Source organism: Mytilus trossulus, chromosome 3, assembly GCF_036588685.1.
Source record: "Mytilus trossulus isolate FHL-02 chromosome 3, PNRI_Mtr1.1.1.hap1, whole genome shotgun sequence".
Classification (NCBI taxonomy): domain Eukaryota; kingdom Metazoa; phylum Mollusca; class Bivalvia; order Mytilida; family Mytilidae; genus Mytilus; species Mytilus trossulus.
Genome location: NC_086375.1, coordinates 74,169,922 through 74,186,214, shown reverse-complemented (window position 1 = coordinate 74,186,214; position 16,293 = coordinate 74,169,922). Strand labels below are relative to the sequence as shown.

Below are 16,293 nucleotides of genomic sequence, written 5' to 3'. Positions count from 1 at the left end.
AGTTCAGGTTAAAGTTTTTGGTCAAGGTAGTTTTTGATGAAGTTAAAGTAACATCAACTTTAAACTTAGTACACATGTTCCCTATGACATGATTTTTCTAATTTTAATTCCTAATTAAAGTTCTAACCCCAATTTTCACGGTCCACTGAACACAGAAAATGATAGTGCGAGTGGGGCATCCGTGTACCATGGACACATTCTTGTTTATTTCTAAATCTCGCTGTCAGCGGCATTCATCAAAGAGAGACGAATTACATACATGATAGAACAGTACACCATGTATTGTTCTATGAGCTGTAAAAACAGGAAGAAAAGTGAGATAGATCATTTTAGCAAGAACAAATAAATTGTATATTGCAATATTTAACAGTCACGATAAAACATTTAGTATTTTATTTACAATCGATGTAGAAAAAAACCCGTAAAACAGATATTGACATGGCTGAAACAAGGACTGCCAACAGGATCAAACAATAATTTATAAAACTGGAATTTGACGGTAATGCCATACAAGTGAGAAGTTTAGGTGGCCATAAAACCAGGTTCAATCCACCATTTTATACATAAGAAAATGCCTGTACCAAGTCAAGAATATGACAGTTGTTGTCCATTTGCTTGATGTGTTTGATATTGCAATTTGATTAGGGACTTTCGGTTTCGAATTTTCCTTGGAGTTCAGTTTTTTTTGTGATTTTACTTTTTATATTTTTCATTTATTTTGAGCATTTGTAATTTGATATACCGTTATTTATAAGTGATTATCTTATACTGAGTTTAATGCTTTATCTTTTAACCAACTATTATTATTCTTGTCTATAAAAAAAACACAGCACGTAAACTGTTCATAATAATATGGTATAATTTGGCGTCATTTGTCAATGACAGCGACGTCATGACAATTCACAACGAATCATCACTATACCAGGTACACATGATTCAAAATGGAGAGCGATAATGTTATCGAATCTTCAAAAAAAATAGTTTCGCCTCTTATGGACAGAAAATTAACACAATTAGAGGAAAAGGCAGCTGTTTTAGAAAAAGATTTTGAAAGCATCTTGAAGAGAACTAGTGAAATTGAGCTTTGGGCAAAGCAATATGAAATAAAGGTAAGCATATACTAAATTTACCCGTACCCTAAAACTAAGTCAATACACATATACTAGTACCTATTTTTATAATGACCCGAAGCCTAAAACCTTACCATTACCTAAAATAAACCTTTTCTGTTTGTATGCCTCAATTTGAGTTAAGCCATTTTAATTAGTATTTTATAGTGTGTCTTCCTAAGTTGTGTTGTTACAGTATTATTAAAGGTTAGGGTGAAGGTCTGGCCTGTTTGAACAACGTTAAAACCTGCTGCATATATGTACTCTTCCAAAGACGGTAGACTGTTGTTTCATAGGTTTTATTGAATTAGTTAATAGGCGTTTCTCGTTTCTCGTTCTTATATAGATTAAATCGTTGGTGTTCTTGTTTGAATGGTTTTATACTGGTAATTTAGTAATTTAGGACCCTTTATAGCATGCTGTTCGGTGTGAATCAAGGCCCCGTGTTGAAGACAGTACTTTGACCTATACTGGTTTACTTTTACAAGACTTGGATGGAGAGGCGCTCATACTCTGACATCTTCTTATACCTAACCGAAAACACCTTAACCTAAAATTTAATCTAAAGAAGAACCGTAGTACAGGAGCCCATAAAAAAATGAAGGACGCAACACTGTCCCCCTCCCAAAAAAAAATGACATACACAAAAGACAACAAATGATGTAAAAAGTCCCTGACTTGGTACACAACGTTATGAGGTTTTAAGTGCTCCTACTTCTTCCATGCATATCCACCATTTCTTGAAATAAAAGATGTCATAGAGTTTCGAAATCAGGGGGGAAATGCTCGTTACTACATGGAGAGCTTTGGTAGCCATGAATCTAGGTATAATAAGTGCCAATTTAAAAATTAAAAAAAAAGAACAGCCCTAATATATAACATGTTTGATGAAGCCTAAAAAATTTCAAATTTACAGTATTTGTGAGATGCCAATTAATCTGGTCATCGGAAGACCAAACCATTTAATCTTTACCGAATTAGTAAGACTTAGTATATATTGTCAATAACTCTATGCAAATACTAATAGCTAAACAAATATTTGAATGGTTTTGACCACATCATGTATCCCACTGAAATGATGTTTACCTCGCTCGACATAAGTTTAAGCTCTGTTTATATAAGCTTATCGAATATTCTCAAGGTTTTATGATTCGTTAAAACTTGATGGCATGTATACATTTGTATAAATTTAATTTGAACGCCAATATTGTATGCACATGGCAAATAGCATATTACTAAAAATACGTTCGAGATATTCCAAATTTTACATCGGTCATGCAATATTTGGTGATTGATAACAATTGTAACCTTTAATTGGTTGAGATTAATACAATGTTATATATCGTCCCATAAAAACATATCTACCTCGGATAATATATCGGTCGTATGCTAAAAAAAATCTTAGATAAACATAAAGGAGTAGGTCCGTTAAGGACCGATTTTGGCCTCAAACTTCAGTTTCATCTGACGAAAGATTTTGACCACTTTTTAAACACTTAAGTGTCTATTTCATATGATTCAATTAATTTATGTGCAAGATTTTAACTTATTAAGTCATTAAAAACGATCCGATTCAAGCTCAAATATGGAAAATCTACCAAATATCCGAAAAAATGTCACTTTTCAGATGTTTTTTGTCAAAAACGGAAGTGGCCGCATCCGTGTTCATCCTCAATCTTTACATATGTTATGTATTATCATCAAATACAACTTCCATTTCAATATTTTGGATGAACACGAATGCGGCCACTTTCGTTTAACCCGGAAACCGTCTAAAATTTAACTAAAATGATGGAATTGTGAAGATTTCAGTAATTTAGCACGACTTCACGGTGCTAGTATCCAATATATGTACATTGTAGTGTCAAAAACATCCCATATTTATGTAGCAGAACCATTCTGCTATCCAATAACTAAGTAAAAGTTTACATTTTAACAATTTTGTAAAACCGCTATATTTTGGGGCCAAAAAGAGGTCTTACCGGACCTACTCCTTTTTCTCAAAAATGTATATTGTTCCATACATTGGTGAATCGTCCTTTACTGTGTTTATACGGTTTTGGAATAGGATACCGTTTCCCTGGAGACCCTCATAAATGTGTGTATAACACGAAATAACAAATAGTGTTTCTTTCGATAAAATACTTCAGTCTTTAAAAAAAGTAATACCAATAATCAGTGTATATAAAGTGCGAATCCAGCTAGTTCATTTTTACTGTTATATGCGGGTATGTCTATTGTAGAATAAAGGATCATGGGAAAACTGTATTTGTTTACGTTTTGAAAATACCAAATTAATTGATTTGAAGGAAAGTTTTCAGTACATATTTTCATTGTGATATGTCTTTATTATGTACAAACATAGCATTAAAGTTCAAATAAGTGTTATAAAAGCAACATAATATAGCATATCGATTAATGAAAGCGATCCAATTATAGATGCGATGAATTATCACTGTTAGTGCAGTCATTTCTGATGTGGAATTTTCGAAGATGCGAGGAATTTTTATTGTAGAATTGTGTGATAAATGCACTTGAAACAAATGAAAAAACTTAGTTGTTGACTTGTCATATTGTATTCTTCAAATTACGTTTTTCCTTGATTTAAAAAATAAAATAAAAAGACATTTCTGTATTTTTTGAAAGTGCAGTCTGTGTAAAATAGAGACGAGTACATTTGAGAACGTTATCTTCCACGCAATAAATACACTTGCGAACAGAGAAATATGCATCTTGAAACGCAATGGTGACAGAAAAGCTTATAAAAGATTAACTTTCCCAGTTGTACCCTCAAATGCTTCAATTTCCATATTCTGAAAAAGACAGTTTTGGTAGAATAAATGTTCTTGACTCGATTGTTGCTTGCATGATTTTTACTGTATAAGGTGAAGCGGTATGTGACAAAAATTATCCACAGTCATTAAAACATGAAATGTAAGTTGTGTGGGCGAACTTTTTTGTTTGCATTGGTACGTGAAGTAGAGCACCGTTGATACAAAAACAGTACCCGTAATGGACAGCTCAATACCAGAGGAGGATTTAGGGGGACAGGGGGTTGCCCCCTTTTGGGGAAAACATTTGGTTACCTTTATATGGGATCACTGAAACGGGTCCCCTCTTAGGCAGTGATTGGACCCCTACTTATAAAAATTTCTAGATCCGCGAGTGGATACTACCACAGAGGTCAAACAATGCAAATTTGGGTAATTGTACACGACATGCATGCTACAATTCATGTTTGATGATCTTAGACTCTTTGGACCTCTTTGTGGGCTATTTCGGTTACTTGGTAAAAAAAAATCCAAACTGGATACAAGGTTGGATTCAGCATGTCAAAGAACCCCAAATATCCATAAGGTCTTTTGTCTATAAATTTGGAGACCACAAACTTGAAAAAGGGACAAAAAATATAAAAATGCATACATAGGATACATTTGTTATTGAAGGCCTGACTGTATTCTGGGGTCTCATTGGGGAGGGGGGGGGGGTCTGATCCCTGCTCCCGCTTACTGCTTTGTCAGATTCCCGTACCCCGCTTATACAATGCAGTTCTCATTTTTAAAATTTTCCGTGTCCCGCTATACCCAAATGCGACCCACTATTTTACTCTATTCTGACTCATATTAAGCCCATTTTAAATATATTAAAAAAATTTGTAAGGGTTCCGCGGAACCCAGTGTCTCGCCTACTTTTGATGTTAATCGCAGGCTCAACAAAAATAAGGATAAAAATCAATAAAAATATTTCTCTAGATACTATCTTTTGATTGTAAGAAGATTCTGTCCAAGTTTGGTAAAAATCTAGGATAGTTAATGAATCTAATAAATGTTTTGAAAACTTTATCTGCTGGATACTATCTTATGATCATAAATAAGCTTCTGTCCAAGTTTGGTACAAACCCAGGATAGTTTAAGAAAGTTATTAAAAATTTAAAAACTTTAACCACAGAGTGAATGTAATGTTTCCCCGCAGAAAAAAACTAAGTCCATTTAAAAGTAAAATACAGAAAAAAATGATTTATTTTCTTACAAAATTTACTTCTGGATATTATCTTATGATCATAAACAAGCTTCTGTCCAAGTTTGGTACAAACCCAGGATAGTTTAAGAAAGTTATTAAAAATTTTAAAACTTTAACCACAGAGTGAATGTAATGTTTCCTCGCATAAAAACTAAGTCCATTTAAAAGTAAAATACAGAAAAAATAGATTTATTTTTTTACAAAATTTGCTTCTGGATACTATTTTATGATCATAAACAATCTTCTGTCCATGTTTGGTACAAACCTAGGATAGTTTAAGAAAGTTATTTAAATTCTAAAAACTTTAACCACAGAGTGAATGTAATGTTTCCCCGCAGAAAAAACTAAGTCCATTTATAAGTAAAATACGGAAAAATGGAATTTTATTTTTACGAAATATACTTCTGGATACTATCTTATGATCAGAAACAAGCATCTTTCCAAGTTTGGTAGAAATCCAGTACAGTTTAAGAAACTTATTGAAATTTCAAAAAACTTTAACCACAGAGTGAATATTTGTGGACACCGCCGCCGACGACGACGACGACGGAATGTAGGATCTCTTAGTCTCGCTTTTTCGACTTAAGTCGAAGGCTCGACAAAAAGAAGCGTGGATTTTTTTTATCCCTTTTTATCCCGTCTCGTTTCTGAGCCATATATAGATGTCGCATATGACAATGAGACAACTCTCCATCCGAGTCACAATTTATAAAAGTAGACCATTATACGTCAAAATACGATCTTCAACATGGAGTCTTGGCTCACACCGAACAGCAAGTTATAAAGGGCTCCAGTGTAAAACCTTTTAAACGGGAAAACAAAGGTTCAATCTATATCAAGATGTACGTAATTAGTGGTGAAGTGTCATGGAAATGGATAAAAAAATAAGGATAAAGATCCCTATACGCTTTATAAGAAACTAAATGGAACACATTTGAAATAAATGTCATTTCTATTGAATTTATTAGAGTGTTTTAAAACCAAACTTTCCTCCGTAAGTTAAATTTTATCAAATCTTTCTCTTACTTTATCTATTGTTTGAGCAAGTCGGCTAAATTACGGCTTTACAGCTAATTTCCTAATGCATGTAAAGCAAAACTTTGGTTTGCTTGCTTTGTTTGTATAATTGTTTATACAAACTTTGTAAATTAGATTGACATTTATTCACAATATGAATAGGCATAGTTTTACCTGTTTTTTTTAATATTTGAATTAAATTGGGTGTTATCATAATGATTATCCAATAAAAAAAGCAAGCAAGTGTATTCTAAAGCCTTGCTCTGAGTGAAAATGCACCGCATATACAATACTAATGATTCGCTCCACAGTGAAAATGAAAGAATAGTATCATTTTTCGACAGTAAACATGACTAGCATTACGAAATCATCATAGTGGAATTTAGTTAAATATGAAGAAACTGAATGACAAAACATATTCTACGTTATACAACTTTAATAATTGTATTAAAATGAATATTTTTTACTGCAACAGCATCTTACCTGTTAGTTATAAAGCACCTGTACGATCTGTTCGTGAAATGTCCTAAATATTCACCTATTTTGGTATATATTTCACAGGTGGATGGCTTTATGCGCGATAAAACCCCTCTCGCATATCTTACTTTGTTTTATTAGTATTATGTATTTCTGAACATATACATTTTAACTAATTTTCTTCATTTTCTTCAAAAAATAAAAAAAGTTCGTCTGTTTATTTATCATTCTACATTAGACATTTATGGCATATACAGTAAAAATGATATTTTAGGATCCGCACTTTACATACACTGATAATTGCAGCTATGTAAGCACCAACAAAATAAATATCAACTACTTTGAACGGAAGGCTCCGTTGATGTTCGACGTGGGAAGTTCAACGTTAACTGATTTCAAAGTAATAATTTAGTTCTGCTATGTAGGTTTGACTTTGTTTGTCGTGTATTCTAATCGCGTGCTTTTTGTATAATTGTCATCTAATAGATTTATTTAGGTGACCCAATTTGAGTTTTTTAGTTAACATAGTTAAGAATACATACAAAAAAAAAACGCAAAGGAAACCCTAATTCACACTTTGCTGACATTAACTTTATATCGTACTCTTGAAAAAAGATGATTAAAAATGATATTAGTATATTTTAAAAATTAACATACTTTGTGTAAGTTTTTAGTTATACACAGAAAAGGCAAAGTTAGTCGAATAGAAAGATAAAGATTAAGGGCATACGATACAGTTTTGATCCTGTATTTACCAGTTCATGAAAATTTGCATATAGGCTATTTTTTACCTGATTAAATCAAATATGTAATAAAAAATATACCTTCATGTGCTACTTTTTAAGTAAAATGAGGTCGAAATTTTGTATATTTGCTCAAAATTCAGATTTGTGGCCGTAATTTCTTTTTTCGAAAGAAAGACATAACTTTTTTGTTATAAAAGATAAACACAAATTGTTTTTTGTTAAATAATGGGTAATTTCTGTATTTTATAAATATCTTTAAAAAATATGCATTTTTTAATTCAGAAATAACTCATATTTATCAAATGTTCATGAATTGAGGAAAAAACGTAATTTTTTACTGCATGTTTATCAAAATTAAAAAAAATCCTCTATTTACAGTTTTATAAAATTTCGGTCACATAATCTCCCTGCAAAATGAAACAAAATGCCGTTTTGAAAAATAGGGGTCTATTTAATCTGAATTTGTTAAACAATGAGATGAAATCGGGTACTTTACTTCATTTGAAAGAAAAGGCTTCCAAATAAATGGATACTCTTGCCTGTCTCAAAAGCCTATTTCAATGAAAATGTGAATCGATTATTTTATGTTATTGTACAAAGATGTCAGAAGACTCCAATACTACCTTAAATAATATTTGCTTACTTCAACCCTTTTTAATAGGTATTGCATTAAATTATAATAAAAGAAGATTTCAAAGATTATGCATATAGTCGACTTAGCTATTCATGACATTCATGTATTCTGCACAAAAAAGATAAAATATATATTCATCATAATGGAAACAAAATGTTCGCTCGTACCTATGTTTAGTCACAGCCACATATTATATGGACGTGGTTCTTGGTTATTTAAGGAATGACTGTAATATTTTTTCTGTCTATGAAGAAATAACATTAAAAAAATGGTGCACACTGAACAACGCGCGTAGCCAAAATTAAATTATTACAACTTAAACACGGGGGCGGATCCAGCCATTTTAAAAATGGGGTTCCTAACCCAGGACAAAAGGGGAGAGGGCAACTATATGTCGCCATTCAAATGCATCGATCGTCCAAAATAAAAGGTTCCAACCCGAATCCCCCACTGATACATTAACAATTTATACATTATTGCTCATAGCATCATATAATTTAATTTTAGATGTAACGCGTCTTCTGATTGGTTGACGTTATTTTGTTATCAGCCCATAGACATAATTTAGTCATATGACTCTGACGTCATAAACGTTTTTTCGTAATTTTCATAACATTAAAATAACATAAAAAATGTGATGCACACTGGTAAAAAAATCGCTACGCGCGTAATTCAGTGTGCACCATTTTTTTTAATTTTATTTCTTCATAGACAGAAAAAAATATTACAGTCATTCCTTAAATAGTGGCACTAACATACACGTATATGGACGTGTTTTCTGTTTATTTATGTGAACAACAATAAATAAAAGCGCATTGTCCAAAGACTAATTGATCGCATCCATCAGTGTATTTCGACCAAGACGATGACGAAATATACAATTCTTGAATCTATGTTTCAGGTGAATGAAGAAAAAAGACTGATTGGTTTGTTGCATACTCTGGTCAGACCAGGAGACAGACGTGCAACAAGTCTAATGAATCACGTCTCGGTCTTCTTTGACGAGGTTTTGACGAGACTAGAAAACAAAGGAGTTCGATATAATAACATTAAATTCTTGTATAGAGACTTAAACAAACCAGAAGTAATTTCTACATTAGAGACAGTTTTAAGTGACATGAATTTTACGTCAGACGAAGTAAAGGATGTGAGACTTATCATTGAACTTGTACATTCAAGGGTGAGACGAAAAACAAAACTAATGGGAGCATACGAACTGCAGTGTGTAGAGACTGATTCATCTTTTATGCAGCAGGAAATCAAAGTGTTCTTGCAAGTTAGAGATGAAATAGACGAACCGATGAGAAAGGTACTGAAAAAGATAGTAGCCTCGTGTTATACCGAAAGCCAAGAGGCCAAAGGAGACCAAAACAACAACACGTAATCATAAAATACGTCACAATAACAAATCAAATAAATTAGTTATAACGATATTTGTATATACATTTTAAAAGTATCTAAATAGAATTCTATAAATTTCCAAATATATCTCCAAATGAAGTATAATATTGTATGTTGTATAGGTTCCTTAATAGTGAGGGTCTGTTGGTGTTGGATATGTTATTCTATATTACTGTATCTCAGTAATGTACAATGTTTTTATCCTACAAAAAGTACCAACAACTGCAAAAAAATGAAATTCTTCTCGTATGTTTTGGCCTGAACTATCGAATCTACGAAATTTAAGTAAATTGCATAAATAAATGTTAAAATAAAGGAGAACTATTTTTCAGGCAAGCTGCGTACTTTATACTCGGTGACACTGCACAGCGGGGGTTCTAGGACTTGTATAAAGGAGGGTTTTATGTCATTTTCGTAGATATTTAAAAAAAAAAAATCGAAGATAGAAAAGGCAACCCCGACCCAAACAGGTTTCAGCTCATGAATATTAAATTTTGAAACCAATTTTATTTTTATATCTGTTTATAATTCACGATTTTTGAATCATTTATAACATGAAATATTACAAAATGTGGTTTAAATTATCTTAAAACAAGATTTGACATCTTCGTCCATGGAGATAGTACATTCCGCGTCCCACCCCTAAACAGATATTATTAAGTATTATAGGTCGAAGGACACAGTTATAGTTCTATATAGTCCTTAGTGTGAACAGTGTATAACTTGCAATTTTTTTTGTTACACTTTCCCAATTATTTCTTGATAAGTAATGCATGAAATATTAAATAAGGGAATGAAATTACATGTTAAAAAAATTGTGTGCTGAATCTTGATGTTAAGTAGTGATTTGGTTCAGGTAAAAAGGTAAAAATGTTGTGGTGAGTTAGTTTTCGTTTAACATTATATCATTTGCCTTGAACATAACAGAACAAAGAAGAAAAACTGTAAAGATCAATTGGAAAATAAGGTTTTCACTCTGTGGCAAAGTTTTCCTAAGATGGATTTGACTTTCAAATTTGTGTACTTTTTATTCGTATAGTTTTTTTTTTACTTGTTTGGGTTCTTACACATCACTGGCTTTCAAATATTCGGTTTTGCACTCTCCTTAAAAAGGGTTATTCTGAAAAGCGCCTTGAATATATTAAGACATTTATAAAGTCTTGTTCTCAATTTACGGAAAGGTCTTTAGAAATCAGATTGGCAAACAATACAATTAATATTAAAACAAAGTAACAATCTCAGGTAGCACTCCACAGTTAGAAAATTAAATTAAAAATGAGCCCCAAAATGTTTTATCATCTCCTATTCCTGGATTTCTAATACATTAATCTAATTGTTTGTGTTGTACATGTGCATATGTATGTAATCAGTATCTTCCATAGATTCAATTTTCAAAAGTTAAAAGGATGAAAATTAATTCCTTTTATGTGTATCCATGGCAACATTCTGCATTTATTTACCATAAAATATTGTAAAAAGGGGGGTGAACATGTCATATATCCCCCCAAAATTTGGATCAAACTAGAATTTCAATGCCTATGAGTGATACCTTTTTAGAAACTGTTTTCTTAAATCTTCTTAATGATCAAATAAAAAGTGGGTGTCTTTCGCCTCATTTTTTCGTAAAATTCAATCACAAAGTTCGTGCGATAAAAAGTTGGAAAAAAACATTGCAATAATTGCCGGACCAATGTATGGTATGGACATGCAAATACGGACTATCATACAGAAAACAGCCTGTATTACATACATTACATAACCTTGATGTTCATATAAACCCAATACAAAGGCTATTTTAATACTCAGCTATCCAAAAATGAATTTTATTGCACACTAGCTCTCATATTTGAAAAATCCACAGGGGCCAAAATGCGAAACTACACACCTAACTGTGGAGTGCTACCTTAAGGTGAAATTTTTCCCCTTCTGCCTCAACATTTTTTATATTTTCTGTGTTCTACTAGCTGTTACGATGAAAATGGTACCTCAGTTTTTAAAATTGGTTTAGTAATAAAGATTTTATGAAGGTTAGCAGTTGATGTTGAAACGCGACAAAAAGTGAATTAAAAATAAATGCTGGATCATAGTGAAAAACTTCAAGTCTGTCTCATTTTTGGGGTAAATTTCTAAAACTTTCCCCTTTTTTTTATTTGAAATTATATTATTACCTTATAAGAGGACAAATTGTACAAGTTTTAGGTGTTTGAAAGCACTTATAGGTAATTTTTGCTGTAAATAGCATACCTAACCTTGGTTTAGAAGCTCTCAAGCAGGGTATAAATTTCTAACAGTACTGGCATCATTAAATTAAATTAATGCCAAATTATGATATAGAATCCTGCTAAAAATGTTTATTTGACTGATTCGCATTCAAAAATATAAAGCGATACATTCTGAGATTATTATATAAAGCGCAATCTTTGGTTAAAAGGGCAAAGCTTACGGAGTACAAATTTGAGACCGCATCATGTCTAAGTGTCAAAATGTGTATATTTGGTTGCTAAGGACAGTTAACAATAAAATTAACATAAATTGCATTCCTAGCAGTTTTTTTACCTTCAGAACTAAAACAAGAACATAAAAGACTAAAGATTTGTGGTCAATTTTATCTTAAAAAGTGCATTTTTGTGCTTTCTGATGTGCCATAAGGTAGCACTCCACAGTTAGAAAATTAAATTAAAAATGAGCCCCAAAATGTTTTATCATCTCCTATTCCTGGATTTCTAATACATTAATCTAATTGTTTGTGTTGTACATGTGCATATGTATGTAATCAGTATCTTCCATAGATTCAATTTTCAAAAGTTAAAAGGATGAAAATTAATTCCTTTTATGTGTATCCATGGCAACATTCTGCATTTATTTACCATAAAATATTGTAAAAAGGGGGGTGAACATGTCATATATCCCCCCAAAATTTGGATCAAACTAGAATTTCAATGCCTATGAGTGATACCTTTTTAGAAACTGTTTTCTTAAATCTTCTTAATGATCAAATAAAAAGTGGGTGTCTTTCGCCTCATTTTTTCGTAAAATTCAATCACAAAGTTCGTGCGATAAAAAGTTGGAAAAAAACATTGCAATAATTGCCGGACCAATGTATGGTATGGACATGCAAATACGGACTATCATACAGAAAACAGCCTGTATTACATACATTACATAACCTTGATGTTCATATAAACCCAATACAAAGGCTATTTTAATACTCAGCTATCCAAAAATGAATTTTATTGCACACTAGCTCTCATATTTGAAAAATCCACAGGGGCCAAAATGCGAAACTACACACCTAACTGTGGAGTGCTACCTTAAGGTGAAATTTTTCCCCTTCTGCCTCAACATTTTTTATATTTTCTGTGTTCTACTAGCTGTTACGATGAAAATGGTACCTCAGTTTTTAAAATTGGTTTAGTAATAAAGATTTTATGAAGGTTAGCAGTTGATGTTGAAACGCGACAAAAAGTGAATTAAAAATAAATGCTGGATCATAGTGAAAAACTTCAAGTCTGTCTCATTTTTGGGGTAAATTTCTAAAACTTTCCCCTTTTTTTTATTTGAAATTATATTATTACCTTATAAGAGGACAAATTGTACAAGTTTTAGGTGTTTGAAAGCACTTATAGGTAATTTTTGCTGTAAATAGCATACCTAACCTTGGTTTAGAAGCTCTCAAGCAGGGTATAAATTTCTAACAGTACTGGCATCATTAAATTAAATTAATGCCAAATTATGATATAGAATCCTGCTAAAAATGTTTATTTGACTGATTCGCATTCAAAAATATAAAGCGATACATTCTGAGATTATTATATAAAGCGCAATCTTTGGTTAAAAGGGCAAAGCTTACGGAGTACAAATTTGAGACCGCATCATGTCTAAGTGTCAAAATGTGTATATTTGGTTGCTAAGGACAGTTAACAATAAAATTAACATAAATTGCATTCCTAGCAGTTTTTTTACCTTCAGAACTAAAACAAGAACATAAAAGACTAAAGATTTGTGGTCAATTTTATCTTAAAAAGTGCATTTTTGTGCTTTCTGATGTGCCATAAGGTAGCACTCCACAGTTAGAAAATTAAATTAAAAATGAGCCCCAAAATGTTTTATCATCTCCTATTCCTGGATTTCTAATACATTAATCTAATTGTTTGTGTTGTACATGTGCATATGTATGTAATCAGTATCTTCCATAGATTCAATTTTCAAAAGTTAAAAGGATGAAAATTAATTCCTTTTATGTGTATCCATGGCAACATTCTGCATTTATTTACCATAAAATATTGTAAAAAGGGGGGTGAACATGTCATATATCCCCCCAAAATTTGGATCAAACTAGAATTTCAATGCCTATGAGTGATACCTTTTTAGAAACTGTTTTCTTAAATCTTCTTAATGATCAAATAAAAAGTGGGTGTCTTTCGCCTCATTTTTTCGTAAAATTCAATCACAAAGTTCGTGCGATAAAAAGTTGGAAAAAAACATTGCAATAATTGCCGGACCAATGTATGGTATGGACATGCAAATACGGACTATCATACAGAAAACAGCCTGTATTACATACATTACATAACCTTGATGTTCATATAAACCCAATACAAAGGCTATTTTAATACTCAGCTATCCAAAAATGAATTTTATTGCACACTAGCTCTCATATTTGAAAAATCCACAGGGGCCAAAATGCGAAACTACACACCTAACTGTGGAGTGCTACCTTAAGGTGAAATTTTTCCCCTTCTGCCTCAACATTTTTTATATTTTCTGTGTTCTACTAGCTGTTACGATGAAAATGGTACCTCAGTTTTTAAAATTGGTTTAGTAATAAAGATTTTATGAAGGTTAGCAGTTGATGTTGAAACGCGACAAAAAGTGAATTAAAAATAAATGCTGGATCATAGTGAAAAACTTCAAGTCTGTCTCATTTTTGGGGTAAATTTCTAAAACTTTCCCCTTTTTTTTATTTGAAATTATATTATTACCTTATAAGAGGACAAATTGTACAAGTTTTAGGTGTTTGAAAGCACTTATAGGTAATTTTTGCTGTAAATAGCATACCTAACCTTGGTTTAGAAGCTCTCAAGCAGGGTATAAATTTCTAACAGTACTGGCATCATTAAATTAAATTAATGCCAAATTATGATATAGAATCCTGCTAAAAATGTTTATTTGACTGATTCGCATTCAAAAATATAAAGCGATACATTCTGAGATTATTATATAAAGCGCAATCTTTGGTTAAAAGGGCAAAGCTTACGGAGTACAAATTTGAGACCGCATCATGTCTAAGTGTCAAAATGTGTATATTTGGTTGCTAAGGACAGTTAACAATAAAATTAACATAAATTGCATTCCTAGCAGTTTTTTTACCTTCAGAACTAAAACAAGAACATAAAAGACTAAAGATTTGTGGTCAATTTTATCTTAAAAAGTGCATTTTTGTGCTTTCTGATGTGCCATAAGGTAGCACTCCACAGTTAGAAAATTAAATTAAAAATGAGCCCCAAAATGTTTTATCATCTCCTATTCCTGGATTTCTAATACATTAATCTAATTGTTTGTGTTGTACATGTGCATATGTATGTAATCAGTATCTTCCATAGATTCAATTTTCAAAAGTTAAAAGGATGAAAATTAATTCCTTTTATGTGTATCCATGGCAACATTCTGCATTTATTTACCATAAAATATTGTAAAAAGGGGGGTGAACATGTCATATATCCCCCCAAAATTTGGATCAAACTAGAATTTCAATGCCTATGAGTGATACCTTTTTAGAAACTGTTTTCTTAAATCTTCTTAATGATCAAATAAAAAGTGGGTGTCTTTCGCCTCATTTTTTCGTAAAATTCAATCACAAAGTTCGTGCGATAAAAAGTTGGAAAAAAACATTGCAATAATTGCCGGACCAATGTATGGTATGGACATGCAAATACGGACTATCATACAGAAAACAGCCTGTATTACATACATTACATAACCTTGATGTTCATATAAACCCAATACAAAGGCTATTTTAATACTCAGCTATCCAAAAATGAATTTTATTGCACACTAGCTCTCATATTTGAAAAATCCACAGGGGCCAAAATGCGAAACTACACACCTAACTGTGGAGTGCTACCTTAAGGTGAAATTTTTCCCCTTCTGCCTCAACATTTTTTATATTTTCTGTGTTCTACTAGCTGTTACGATGAAAATGGTACCTCAGTTTTTAAAATTGGTTTAGTAATAAAGATTTTATGAAGGTTAGCAGTTGATGTTGAAACGCGACAAAAAGTGAATTAAAAATAAATGCTGGATCATAGTGAAAAACTTCAAGTCTGTCTCATTTTTGGGGTAAATTTCTAAAACTTTCCCCTTTTTTTTATTTGAAATTATATTATTACCTTATAAGAGGACAAATTGTACAAGTTTTAGGTGTTTGAAAGCACTTATAGGTAATTTTTGCTGTAAATAGCATACCTAACCTTGGTTTAGAAGCTCTCAAGCAGGGTATAAATTTCTAACAGTACTGGCATCATTAAATTAAATTAATGCCAAATTATGATATAGAATCCTGCTAAAAATGTTTATTTGACTGATTCGCATTCAAAAATATAAAGCGATACATTCTGAGATTATTATATAAAGCGCAATCTTTGGTTAAAAGGGCAAAGCTTACGGAGTACAAATTTGAGACCGCATCATGTCTAAGTGTCAAAATGTGTATATTTGGTTGCTAAGGACAGTTAACAATAAAATTAACATAAATTGCATTCCTAGCAGTTTTTTTACCTTCAGAACTAAAACAAGAACATAAAAGACTAAAGATTTGTGGTCAATTTTATCTTAAAAAGTGCATTTTTGTGCTTTCTGATGTGCCATAAGGTAGCACTCCACAGTTAGA

General features: G+C 31.8%; 1 protein-coding gene across 1 annotated transcript; it reads left to right on the top strand.

Annotated features, from left to right (window-relative positions):
- The first annotated feature begins 891 nt into the window (after positions 1-891).
- On the top strand, positions 892-9,503 carry LOC134712389 (uncharacterized). Its single transcript, XM_063573884.1, has 2 exons — positions 892-1,109; positions 8,905-9,503. The coding sequence occupies exons 1-2, from the start codon at positions 942-944 to the stop codon at positions 9,385-9,387; spliced, it is 651 nt and encodes a 216-aa protein (XP_063429954.1). The 5' UTR covers positions 892-941; the 3' UTR covers positions 9,388-9,503.
- Positions 9,504-16,293: the final 6,790 nt, after the last annotated feature.